The 12,230-nt window shown below is 55.1% G+C and overlaps 1 protein-coding gene across 1 annotated transcript; it reads left to right on the forward strand.

Moving 5' to 3' along the window:
• Positions 1-476: 476 nt before the first annotated feature.
• SFXN3 (sideroflexin 3) lies at positions 477-7,705 on the forward strand. Its single transcript, XM_044240336.1, has 11 exons — positions 477-576; positions 1,800-1,963; positions 2,611-2,781; positions 3,133-3,231; positions 3,588-3,663; positions 3,809-3,894; positions 4,131-4,258; positions 4,435-4,484; positions 5,161-5,210; positions 5,891-5,938; positions 6,210-7,705. The coding sequence occupies exons 2-11, from the start codon at positions 1,803-1,805 to the stop codon at positions 6,304-6,306; spliced, it is 966 nt and encodes a 321-aa protein (XP_044096271.1). The 5' UTR covers positions 477-576; positions 1,800-1,802; the 3' UTR covers positions 6,307-7,705.
• Positions 7,706-12,230: the final 4,525 nt, after the last annotated feature.

A 12,230-nucleotide genomic window follows, 5' to 3' on the forward strand; every position in this document is an offset into this window, starting at 1 on the left:
ACAAGAGCTTGTGGGGACTGGGGTAGGAGCCCTGGGGGCCAAGGAGGCAGAGGCCGCTTGCCCAGGCGGCCATCTGGCAACAAGCCGGGCGGTAATCCGAGGCCCTCGGAGCGCACCATCAGAGGATGGCCCCTCCGCGCCGTGGAAAGCGCTGCGAGCCTTCGCCGGGGGAACCTAGACACGTTGGGGCCCGAGGCCAGGTCCCCCAAGAGGCCAGCTAGGGGACTGCAAGCAAAGGGGCAGCGCTCCGCCATCCCTCCCCTCCTCTCTCTGGTTGGGGACTGGCCAGAACTGATTCCCGAGCCCTGATTGGCTCTGGGAGGCGGCGCTGGGCCAGGTCCCGGGAGCCCGGGCTGGGGGCGTCTCCCCAAATGGCACCCACCGCCCCCAGGCTCTGCCAATCCCTGGGCACGCTCGGCGAACGCGCGGAGGCGGAGAGCCCCTGCCCCTCCTGCCGGTTAGCGTCACGCGTGACGTTACGCGTGATGGGTGGGAGGGCAGGAGCAGGGGCGCGGCGCCTAGAGGAAGGCGGGTCTGGGAGCTGCAGAGGCCAGAAGCCCCGGAGCTCAAGAAAGCGTGAGTGTCTGCTGTCCCGGGCGGGGTTCGGCGGTCAGGGGAATAGAAGATGGGGGGGGGCTAAGAGGGACGGAAGCCTGCCTTGAAGTGTGCTCCCTGTCCTCTCCGGACTCAGTATCTTTGGTTCTAGGAATCCTTGGGGCGCGAGGGGAGGCGGCTTGCGGGGAGGAATGTCAGGGTGGGGCCTCATGGGGCTGTACATTCAGGCGTCTGCAGCTGATGGCCATGGTTTGTGCGTGCATGTGTGAGCGTGCAGATAACGGTCTTTGTGGGCTAGGGTATGCAGGGCGTGTCCTCCGTGTGTCTGTGTAGGGCATGTATGTATGTGTGTGGGTATGTTCGTGTGAGTGCACGGGAGAGGGGAGGGTGTGTCTCCAGGGAGGGAGGAAGTGTGGAGAGGATTAGTCATATTGTAGGATTTTGCCTAACACGGCCAGATGCTGCTTCAGGTTTTCCTCTCTGTACTGGGTGGAGAGGGCACTTACTGAATCCTTTTGGGCCGTAGGTGTGTTGGGGAGAGGTGGATGGGTGTCTGTGCCAGCCCCGCCCAGCTGGGGAACAAGGAGGGCCTGGGGCCATTCAGTGTGGGTTGAGGAAGATGCCCCTGGAAAGGAGACTGGGGCGTGCCCACTAGCACGCATGCGTGACCGTGACCGGCATCAGCGTCCCTGACTTGAGATCTGGAATAGATAAGCCCCTGGGGTGGCCATTGAGCCCTTGCTCTCCTCCAATCAGGGGCTGGGGTTTTGGATGGCTTATGCCATCTTCCCCAGCAGCCTTGGAAGTTTGCATCTAGGTCTCCAGGCAGCTGGGCCTTAAAGCTGACGTGAACATGGATATATAATGCATATAATATGTATTTTTGTGCATAGAGAGCCCGAGAGTAACTACACAGGATTAGCTGCTGCTCTTGCGTCAACCATACACGTGTCAGCCCTCTCTGGTGAAAATCTGCACCAGGCCAGAGTGCAAAGGAGATCTGTTTTTCTGGTTCTGTTTTCCCCTGCCCCCTTCTCCCGTGGCTGCAAGTCTCCGAGGCAGAACATTGCCTGGAAAACAGCTCCTCCCCCACAACCCTGCTAACCTATCTGGAGTCACCTTGAGCTCTGGAAGGGATTGGCGAGCGGCCCAGGAACTAGGGCAGGGCCCACCAGAGGTTCCCACCGGCAGAGCTCTTGGACCCCCTCCTTGGAGTCCTCCCAACGCTGGTGTTTGCCCTGCAGAAAATGGGTGAGTTGCCCTTGGATATCAATATCCAGGAACCTCGCTGGGACCAAAGCACTTTCCTGGGCAGAGCCCGGCACTTCTTCACTGTGACCGACCCCCGAAATCTGCTGCTGTCTGGAGCACAGCTGGAAGCTTCCCGGAACATCATGCAGAACTATAGGTAGACCAATCCCCCGTCTGACCCTAGCCCAGAGCCTCATTCCCTGCCATGACTACAGTACCTTTTGCATCTATCTCCCCAAGCTTGAGAGTGACCCTGCCCCACTCCTCAACCTTTTCTTCCCTGGCCTTATGTGTTGGACTCACAGACAGCTATGGCACAGAGCTTTAATCCAGAGATCTGAGGGTGTTTGGGTTGAAGAGGTGGCATGGATATTGGTGGGCAGGGGACTGCTGTCTATTTCACAAACCCTCTAAAGAGGCGTGTCCCTCTACAAGAACAGAGGGTCTCAAAGTGGAGCCCAGGGAGAAGGAGAGCTTCCCCCTTGTTTCCAGGAGAAAAAGCCCCTGTGATGCCCCTAGCCATTTCACTCCACTGGGAACCACCATCACCCACGACCAGGCACTGAGGCAGAAAGAGAAGGGGACCCCTCTCTGTGTGGCTACAAGGAAAACAGAAATAGGAACCTGCCTACTCTTCTGGGAAGATGTTGTTCTCCCACCGAGATAAGGAGCTCCTTTATTCTGAGATCAGGGGTCAAAGTTCCTGGTCCTCTGCCCAGACGTCCCCTGAGCTGAGTGGTCAGGCCTTACAGGGACAGATCTGCCACCTCTAGTTACCTGTCTCCTCCCTGCCATTCTTTGCAGGGCTGGTGTGGTGACACCTGGGCTCACCGAGGACCAGCTGTGGAGGGCCAAGTATGTGTATGACTCGGCCTTCCATCCGGACACGGGGGAGAAGGTGGTCCTGATTGGCCGTATGTCAGCGCAGGTGCCCATGAACATGACCATCACTGGCTGCATGCTCACCTTCTACAGGCAGGTCCTGTCCCATGGGTGCCCTCCCTGAGTACTTTAGGCACGCCAGAGTGTAGCTTGATGACGAGGCGAAGGCCGGGTGGGCTGAAAATAGTGTGTGGGTGTTCGAATCCCAGACACCGTGAGGAACTCAGCCTCAGGCACCCACCCCCCACCCCAGAGACAGGGTTTGTGGTTGTGTAAGTGGGGCAGGTGGGGAGGGTCGTGCGGGGGTCACCAGAGCAAGTCCTAGGGTCCTCAGCTGGGCTCCTCCTGATGGTTTGGGCATAACCTCTGGGGTTGCATTATCAGGAATTTGAGGATGAGGGACACCGTGGAGGGGAGCAGAAGTAAGCGTCTTTTTTCCCTCAGGAAGACCCCAACCGTGGTGTTCTGGCAGTGGGTGAATCAGTCCTTCAATGCTGTTGTCAACTACTCCAACCGCAGTGGCGATGCTCCCATCACTGTGAGGTGAGAGCTCGAACCCAGCGACTCCGCCCCGGCCTCCTGTTGCTTTCTCTTGTTTGCTACTGTTCCCCCAGTGCTTGTGCTTGTTCCTCAGATGCCTCAAAGCCTTCCTCGAGGCCTGCGCCTCTCCCCACTTTCCTGGCCTGAGGGCATGGCATCCCCTTGCATGCGCTATGGGGGCCTCTCTTCTCTCGAAAGGGAGGGAGCGGAGCTTCCAGACAAGCCAACACTGTGGCAGGGGAGGAATTTCTCTTGCCTTCCATACCTCACGTATGGAGGATTTGGCCTTTCCCTGAGAGAAAGAACCGCGGGCCGGACTGCTCACCTCGCACATTGTGTCCTGACTCTTGTCACCACAGGCAGCTGGGGACGGCTTATGTGAGTGCCACCACGGGCGCCGTGGCCACAGCCCTGGGGCTCAAATCACTCACCAAGGTAAATGCCCTCCACGTGCCCTTTATTCATCTCCCTTTTCCTCGTCTTTTGTCCACACCAATCCACAGGCTCCCCACATCTCTCCCCAGAGTTCCTCCTATCCCATGGCCCTTAGGGCCACTAAGTGATATCTTCCCTCCCCCAGCACCTGCCCCCCTTGGTCGGCAGATTTGTGCCCTTCGCCGCGGTGGCAGCTGCCAACTGCATCAACATCCCCCTGATGAGGCAAAGGTGAGTGGCTCCCGCTCTGGGCATGCGCGCCCACACAGGTGGGCCCAGCCCTCTCCCTCCCCAAACAGAAGTTTCTGGGCATAGTCTCAATCTGACTCTGGGATCCTGGGCTGGGAACAATAGCCTTTGACTCTCTGACACCTGAGGGGACCCCAGGGAACAGCTGCCCAAGAGGGCATTGCTGGTAAGATTTAGGGCTTGTGGTGTGACCCCACCCCACCCCCTTTCCTTTTCAGGGAACTGCAAGTGGGCATCCCAGTGACCGATGAGGAAAATCAGAGACTTGGCCACTCGGTGGCTGCGGCCAAGCAAGGAATCTTCCAGGTGGTGATATCAAGAATCTGCATGGCCATTCCTGCCATGGGTGAGGCACAGGCGCCTGGGGGAGGGTGTCGGGGGGCTTCTCCAGGGGCTTTGAGCACTCTGGGGGCTGTGACACTGGGGGGAGTGGGAGGAGCTGTGAAGGGTGATCCGTCTCTCCCGGGCATCCCGATGTTCACGTCACTAACTCCCTCCTTTGCTGCCCTACTCTCCCTGCAGCCATTCCCCCCGTGATCATGGACACTCTGGAGAAGAAAGACTTCCTAAAGGTAGGTCACTCTCACCTTTCCCATCCTGGAAGTGGTGGTGGCTGGAAGCAGAAGTGACCTGCCCCCGAGCCTGTTTCCAGCTTGGCCTGAGTCTGAGACATGCCCCCTGTTTGCCCCACCCCTGCGCTGCCTCCTCCTCCTTCATTCCTTCAGCAAGAGGGGATTGGGCTGGGGTGAAGGAACCCTGAGGGGACAGGAGGAAAAGATAAGGGAAGGAAGGAAATGGTTTATGTCCTGAAGAGAATCGGTGTCACTCCCGAGGCCTCTGGCTCGGGGATGGATTACCTCTTATCATACCTGACAGCATATTCATGCTGTCACCTACGGACAACAGTAAGACACAAGGGCTCACACATGCGTGAACAGAACAGAGAAGCAGGACACAGGAATATAATCTCCTTCACTGAATCTTTTATTCACAAGTATTGAGCACCAACTGGGTCCATTGGGGGGAACAGAATGGTGGTCCCTATGGCTGGAGTGAATCGAGAAGGGACAGGTTCATGGAGGCCACTAGGCCAGGAGGAAGTGAGTAGAGGATTAGAGGAGGTGTGGAACCCATTCCGAGAGGGGGGAGTGGGTGATGGGTTGCTAAGGAGGGTGTCCGCAAGCAGGCCTGGCGGAGGGGAGGGGAGGAGGGGTTGCAAACCATTCCAATGTCTCTGTTTCCCCACAGCGTCGCCCCTGGCTGGGGGCGCCCCTGCAGGTGGGACTGGTGGGCTTCTGGTAAGTGTGCGGAGACTCAGCTAGGGTGTGTGAGAGTGTCCTTTCCACAGTGGGTGTGGTGGATATTTATTGACTTTAAGATGTTCATGTACTTCATTCATTCATACATCTGGCTTGTAGGGGGTCTTGGGACATTTATTTGTAGGGTGTGCTGTGGGTGATCTTCATCCTTGAAGCCCAAGAGTCTAGTTGAAGAGATACTTCTTTTTTTTTTAAAGATTTTATTTATTTATTTGACAGACAGAGATCACAAGTAGGCAGAGAGGCAGGCAGAGAGAGAGAGGGGGTGGGGGAAGCAGGCTCTCTTCTGAGCAGAGAATGAGCCCAATGTGGGGCTTGATCCCAGGATCCTGAGATCATGACCTGAGTTGAAGGCAGAGGCTTAACCCACTGAGCCATCCAGGTGCCCCTCAAAGAGATATTTCTAGTCTTCGTTTGTGAGAGGAAAGCAGGAAAATATACCTTTTGGTACCAACCAGGAGTTTCATGCACATTTAACTGCTGGTTCTGGCCCTCACTGTCGCTGCCCTGAGGCTCGTCCCTCAGCCAGAACCTAATGTCACCATTGGCTTTAATCAGTCTCCACCCCTGGGGGCTGTCTCCAGAGAAGGCATGGGGTGCAGGGAAGGAACAGCCTTAGGTCAAAACTTCACAAACCTTTCCAACGCTTTTCTCCCCAGCCTGGTATTTGCCACCCCCTTGTGCTGTGCCCTGTTCCCCCAGAGAAGGTAAGTGCTGCCCCCCGGCTGGACTGGGGACTCTGGGTGGGTCTCCATATCTGTGGAAGCAGCTGCCCTTAGGGGCCTTCAGTGTGTTCCAGGAGGAGGGCTGGCCTGCCTGGCACTAAACTTATTCTGGGGCCGGGAAATGATAGTGAGCTGGGCCTTCTGGCCGCCGAAGGAGATTCCTCAGTCCGGGAGGAGGAAGGGCGGTGATCGCTTGGCCTGATGCAGGCTGGGTTCCGGGGATACTCAGCCCACCTCTGCTGTTCTGTTGCAGCTCCTTACCTGTGAGCAGGCTGGAGCCAGAGCTGAGAGCTCGGATCCGTGAGCAAAACCCTGACATCGAAGTGGTTTACTACAACAAGGGGCTTTGAGGGAGGGTTAGTCCCTGGCCCCTTCCCTCACCTCCTAGGGCTGCTGCTTTCCTGGAGCCTCACTCTCCCTCCCCTTCCCTTGCCCATCTGCCTGGTACTGGGTGGGGTCTGGGTGGGGGAGCCGCCGGGGAGACCAGCAGTCCATTAGGCCGAGAGAGGTGCCTCCATTCAGCCTTTTTCTCTCCTTTCTGGTTTCAAAGAGCAGGGCCACACAATCCCTTTCTGCTGGGCTTCTCTGCCTACGTGTGTACGTACGCGATACATGTGCGTAAGAGTGTGTGTGTGTGTGTGTGTGTGTACGTGCTGTTCTGGAAACTAGGAACAGACATGCTGTCCTAGGGTATCCTGCTATCTGGCTTCTCTTGGCCTCTCGCCACCTGTCGGCCAGCCAGGCTACACGACTTTCCTGCCTCAACAGTTCCACTGGCCAAGTCATTTCTAGCAGCACCTCGCCCCTTCTAGATGCAGGAGGAGCCGTGGGATCTCAGTGCAGAGACTGAGGGACACTAGCCAGCCAAACTGGGCTGACTTCTTCAGACTTCTGGTTCCTAGCTCCCAAAGTTGACCTGGGAACTGGGCTGGCAGAGGAAGACATGACAGGTTAAGGGAGACAGGCAGTTTAGGCATCCCCCACATCCTGAAATAGATTACCTTCATCCTCTCTCCTCTCTGAGAACAAAGGAGTGTCAGTATCCTGTAGCACCCCTGCCATCTTCCCATCTCCCCCACGCCACAGTGTGGGCGTCTTTAGGGACCTTCAGAGTACTTGGTCTGCTCTGATATCATAGACTCTACGCTACGGTCCCAACTCCTTCCTCACACCAAAAAGCCATGAAGGCAGAGCAAACATTCCCCTTTAAGAGCTCCCACTGCCCCCTCTTACAGAGGGACACAGCTGTGGACATGGTGCTTACCCTGCTCAGGTATCTGAGTGGATGGATGTGACGAGGACACCCCCAAGGGCAACTAGGCCCTGAGTGTACAATCTTAAGACAGGACATTTTGTGTTCTGTTGGCTCTTGTTAGACATTCAGCAGAAGTCCGACCTTAGCTCCTCTTTTGTGAGGCTTAGTCCTGCTCCTACCCTTACTCCTGCCCTCATCTCCCAAGAGGAAGAAGGGCCGGGGCATCCACAGGGGGTCCAAAGGAGAGGTAGGCTTGGGAATGGAATATATGGTGATACATTCATAGGGTACAGGGCTGGACCTTGACTCCAACTCCCATGAGCTGTGGCCGAAGCAGTGGGTGGTACAGTGAGAATAGTGAGTTGGGCCTTCTGGCCGACGAAGGAAGGCCCCCATGGGATCCTCTAAGAGCACTTTCCTTCTCTCCCAGCTATCTGCCACCAGCAACTAAAACTATGATGCCATTGTTACTCAATAAAGTGAAACCCTGTCTACTTCTTCTTCTTTTTTTTTTTTTTTTCATCCTGTCTACTTCTTGATCTTCACTTGATTCCATGTCCTGCGGGTCCAGGGAGAGCCAGCCTTCTGCCTGTGGCCTTGCCTTTCCTCCCCACGAAATGAAGGTCTTAGTCTCTTCCTTCCCCTTCTGTAAGGAACTTCAGCTCCCAGCAGAGGGCGCGGTGAGATTAGAAAATCAGTCCTCCATTCACACCCTGAGTACTAACTACCCTAGAAGGGATGTAGATGCCTTCCATTTCCTTCTTTGCTAAGAAGGCTGATCACACACCTACAGGCCAACCCAGACTCTGGGCTTCTTGGTTCCCTTCAGGCATTTGGCATGGGTTGGTAGCTTCTGGTTCCCGGGGCAGCCTCTGGAGAGAGGAAGGCTAGAGGGCTAAGGACTGTCCAGCTCTATCAGAGAGAAGTTAGGGCACCAGCACACCCTCCATACCCCTCCACACCCCATCAGTACAACACAGGAATAAGCCTGGCACAGACCATTTGCTGGTTAATTCCCCCTACCCCCATCCCAGGGCCCTCCATCCCTCCTTATGCAACCCCCACCTTTTTTTTTCCTGGGAAAACTGAGACCAAAATTTCACGTCTATGAATAGATGATGAGAGCTATTATTAAACAGTTTATAGCTGCATCTTTTACCGTAAGTCTTGGCTTTGGAAGATGCAAAAGAATAAACATGAATGAATCTACAGTAAAATCCATTGTCTACTCCAAGCAGGGCATAGCTTTTATTTCGCTTTGTCAGCTCAAACCTCTCACAGTAGGTGATTAGGGAAAAATCTTTTTTTTTTTTGATTAGGGAAAAATCTTTAGGGCCACTTGTTCCCACAGTAGCCAGAAGTGAACCTGGTACGTAGGCCTGGGCTCGCTTATGCGTCTTGGGCCGTAGAAATTCACTCGTATGGGCAGTGGAGGTGACAGCAGCCACTGCTTATTGAGCCCTATGTGTGATGCCAGGCTTAATAAAGCCCAGTGCTTTAAGCCCATTATCTCTTATGATCTTCACAACCCACCATGGGGCCAGACATGTTAATATCCACTCTTAGCAAAAACACAGGCTTAAAGACATGTGAAAAGTTGCCCACAGCTACACAGCTAGGGAGTGGTGGAACCAGGATTCAAGCCAAGCCTGGTGACTCTGAAGCCATGACGCTAAGCTTCTTCCTGACCTGCTAGTCCCCAGCCAAACTTGAAATAGTTCTCCTGGTCCCTTTGACATTTCAGGGCGTCTCCTCCCTGGGCCCAGTTTGGTTACAGTCCAGCAAAACTGAGGCCCACAGTATACTCAGACCTTTTACTAAAGCCACAGAAGAATTGAGGGGTTTATAGCTGAAGGAGCATGAGCAAAGATTCCTGTTCTTTAATATTTAATTTATTTATTTGAGAGAATAAAAGAGCACAAACAGGGAGGAGGGGGAGGGAGAAGCACACTCCCCACTGAGCAGGAAGCCCCAAGCAGGGCTGGATCCCAGGACCCTGAGATCATGACCTGAGCAGAAGGCAGAGGCTGCTTAACCGACTGAGCCTCACTGGGTGACCCATCTTACTCTTTTTTTTTTTTTTTTAAGATTTTATTTATTTATTTGACAGACAGAGATCACAAGTAGGCAGAGAGGGAGAGAGGGAAGCAGGCTCCCCGTCAAGCAGAGAGCCCGATGCGGGGCTCAATTCTAGGACCCTGGGATCATGATCTGAGCCGAAGGCAGAGGCTTTAACGCACTGAGCCACCCAGGCGCCCTGACCCATCTTTTTCTTGATTGAATTTGTGGCAACATTTAGAGGGGGCCCCAGCTGGCTCGGTCAGTCCAGCATGTGACTCCTGGTCTTGGGCTCATGAATTCAAGCCCCACCTTCGACCCAGAGCTTACTTAAAAATTTTTTTTTTAAATATGGGGTGACATTTAGAAGACACGTTTCAATTCCATCCTGTTCTGCCTGTCTTGAGTGCTGCCTCCCACCAAGCCCATGGGGCCCTGGGTCAACTCTTCAAGCCTCTGTCTGAAGGTACAGCTTTGGCCTTCGGTAGCCCCTTGAAAAGCGGCCTTGAACTTTTATTGGAAAATCCATGTAAAATAAACCTACTTGGGGAGTGAGGTGCAGGAATCTCTGTTAAAATCACTAAGAACATTTTATAATGTACTTATTTACACTCTGCAGATAACACCAAGCCCTATCAGAGAGACGACCAGCCAAGGCACTGGGGGGAACAGTTAGGAAGGAAGGCTCTCTTGCCATCTTTCCTTCCTAGTTCCACACCTGCTTCTCAGAGCAAGTTTGCTTTCAGCTCACTTCACCAGCTGGCTCTCTAGGGGCAAAGCCTAGCCAGGTACCTTTTCCAAACTGCTTCCAGACTCTTGGACTTTTTCCTCACAAGTCAGCATTTGGGCAGAGGCAGCCCTTTTCTCACTGGAAAGCGATTTCCCCCATTCTTGGGCCTCCCTTTCTCCTCCTCCTGCTCAGACTCTGGGACCCTTCTTTGGGAGCCTACATCTGCGTCCTTGGTCTTCCTCCCAGCCTTCTTCCCCTGGCCTGGCCTCACCTGCTCCAGAGCCCCCACCTTGCCCATTATGAAGACCACAACCCTCCCTCTCTCCCAGCCCATGCTCTAAGGAGGAAAAGGGCTCCCCTCTGGCTTAGCCTGGCCAGAGGGAGGGAGCAAGTCAGTATATCCTGCTCTGTTCTGGAGTCCCCTACTCTTTTCTAGGGTCACTGAGGCCGGCATCTTAGGGGCAGTGGTGGGGGCCAGTTTCAGCTCCGGCGCTGTGGGCGCATGCCAGCCAGACTAGGCTAGTCCCCTGTCCCCTCGCGGTGCCCGACGAATCACAGCCAAAGCCCCGTTTCCTCAGTCGGGCTGTCGGTCTCAAGCCAGCCCCGCCCTGGGGGGTGCCTGTCAGTCACAGGTAGGCCACGCCCCCTGGGGGGGGCAAAGCCAGTCTGGCGCGGAGTCCCTCCCCTGCTCCGGCCCCTGTCAAAGTCAGGCTCGGCTCCACCTCCTTTCCGTTTCCCAGGCAACGGCTTAAATCCTCCCTGGTCCGGAATGCGATTCATCTTCCGGGTCTGAGCGAGGAGCTCAGATCCGGAGCTCAGATCCGCTTTCCGGGTGACCTCGGTCCCGGACCCTTAAATCCGCCAAATCGCCTCCCTCCTTTCCAGTTTCGAAGCCCAAGAGCACCTCTGCGCCCGCCCCTTGACTTCCTGCCGGGAAATCGGCGAGGTTTTCGAGGAATCGCGCGAGGCCTCTCCCTCCTTAGGTCCCAAGCCCGGGTTTTTTCGCGGCTTACGAGGCTATCGGCCCTGCCTTTTGCACCTGCCTCGCACAGTTCAGAAGACGTTTATTGAACTCTGCTAAGAGTGGCTCTGTGGCCGAAGCTGGGTAGAAACGGCCTGTTGAGTGAACCGAGGCCCTTCCCAGCTGCAGGGACACAGCCTATGCCCAGCAGTCATTAAGCCTCTTTCCATCCCTTCCACGTCAGTCTCTCTACCCATCAACGATCTCGGGCTCCCGATGCAGATGCATTCTTTTGCTAGGAAACTGGGAGGGATGCAACCGGGTTGCATTATCCCCTCCAAGGGAGCTTCCTGGGCAGCTCCCTCCTCTCTTTCTCCTTTTTTTTTTTTTAAAGATTTTATTCATTTATTTGACAGAGAGATCACAAGTAGGCAGAGAGGCAGGCAGAGAGGCAGGCAGAGAGAGAGGAAGGGAAGCAGGCCCTCTGCTGAGCAGAGCGCCCAATTCGGGACTCGATCCCAGGACCCTGAGATCATGACCCGAGCCGAAGGCACGGCTTAACCCACTGAGCCACCCAGGCGCCACCCAGGCGCCCCCCTCCTCTCTTTCTAAATACACACACCTTTTGCCTCCCGGGCAGTCGTCCCACCCCGGGCTGCCAGAGGGACAACTGCAGTCCCCACCTTTGCATCCCAACCTCCTCCCGCTTCTCCTTCTTCCTCTAATCTTAGCAAAGTTTTTTTTTTTTTTTTTTAAGATTTTGTTTATTTATTTGACAGAGATTACAAGTAGGCGGGGAGGGGGGCGGTGGGAAGCAGTCTCCCCGCTGAGCAGAGAGCCCGATGCACGGCTCGATGCGGGGCTCGATGCGGGGCTCGATGCGGGGCTCGATGCGGGGCTCGATGCGGGGCTCGATGAGGGCTCGATGCGGGGCTCCATCCCAGGACTCTGGGGTCATGACCAGAGCCAAAGGCAGAGGCTTAAGCTACAGGCGCCCCTTAGCAAAGTTTTGCAACTGAATAAGGACGGGGAGAAGGGGGAGGAACCCTGCATAGCTTGGGCCACACACACAGTCCCTTCCTCCTCCTGTGACCCTGTACATCCAATAGAAGAGTAACCTGCTCCTGTTAACAAGCCATAAGCAGTTTCTTCAAGGTAAGGTGTTTGTTTATGGAACAAGGATTTGCTGTGTAAATCTATGAACTAACCAATCAACCACCTATATTATTACCTAACTAAAGATCTTCCTTCTCTTATCACCAGCAAGTCC

Source organism: Neovison vison, chromosome 2, assembly GCF_020171115.1.
Source record: "Neovison vison isolate M4711 chromosome 2, ASM_NN_V1, whole genome shotgun sequence".
In the NCBI taxonomy this organism is placed as follows: Eukaryota; Metazoa; Chordata; class Mammalia; order Carnivora; family Mustelidae; genus Neogale; species Neogale vison.

Bases quoted from the DNA above. Each gene is read 5' to 3' on its own strand.
- SFXN3 (XM_044240336.1), top strand. From the start codon at position 1,803: ATGGGTGAGTTGCCCTTGGATATCAATATCCAGGAACCTCGCTGGGAC. The intron at 4,259-4,434 runs GTGAGGCACAGG...CTCTCCCTGCAG, and splicing joins CATGGCCATTCCTGCCATGG to CCATTCCCCCCGTGATCATG. The intron at 5,939-6,209 runs GTAAGTGCTGCC...GTTCTGTTGCAG, and splicing joins GCCCTGTTCCCCCAGAGAAG to CTCCTTACCTGTGAGCAGGC.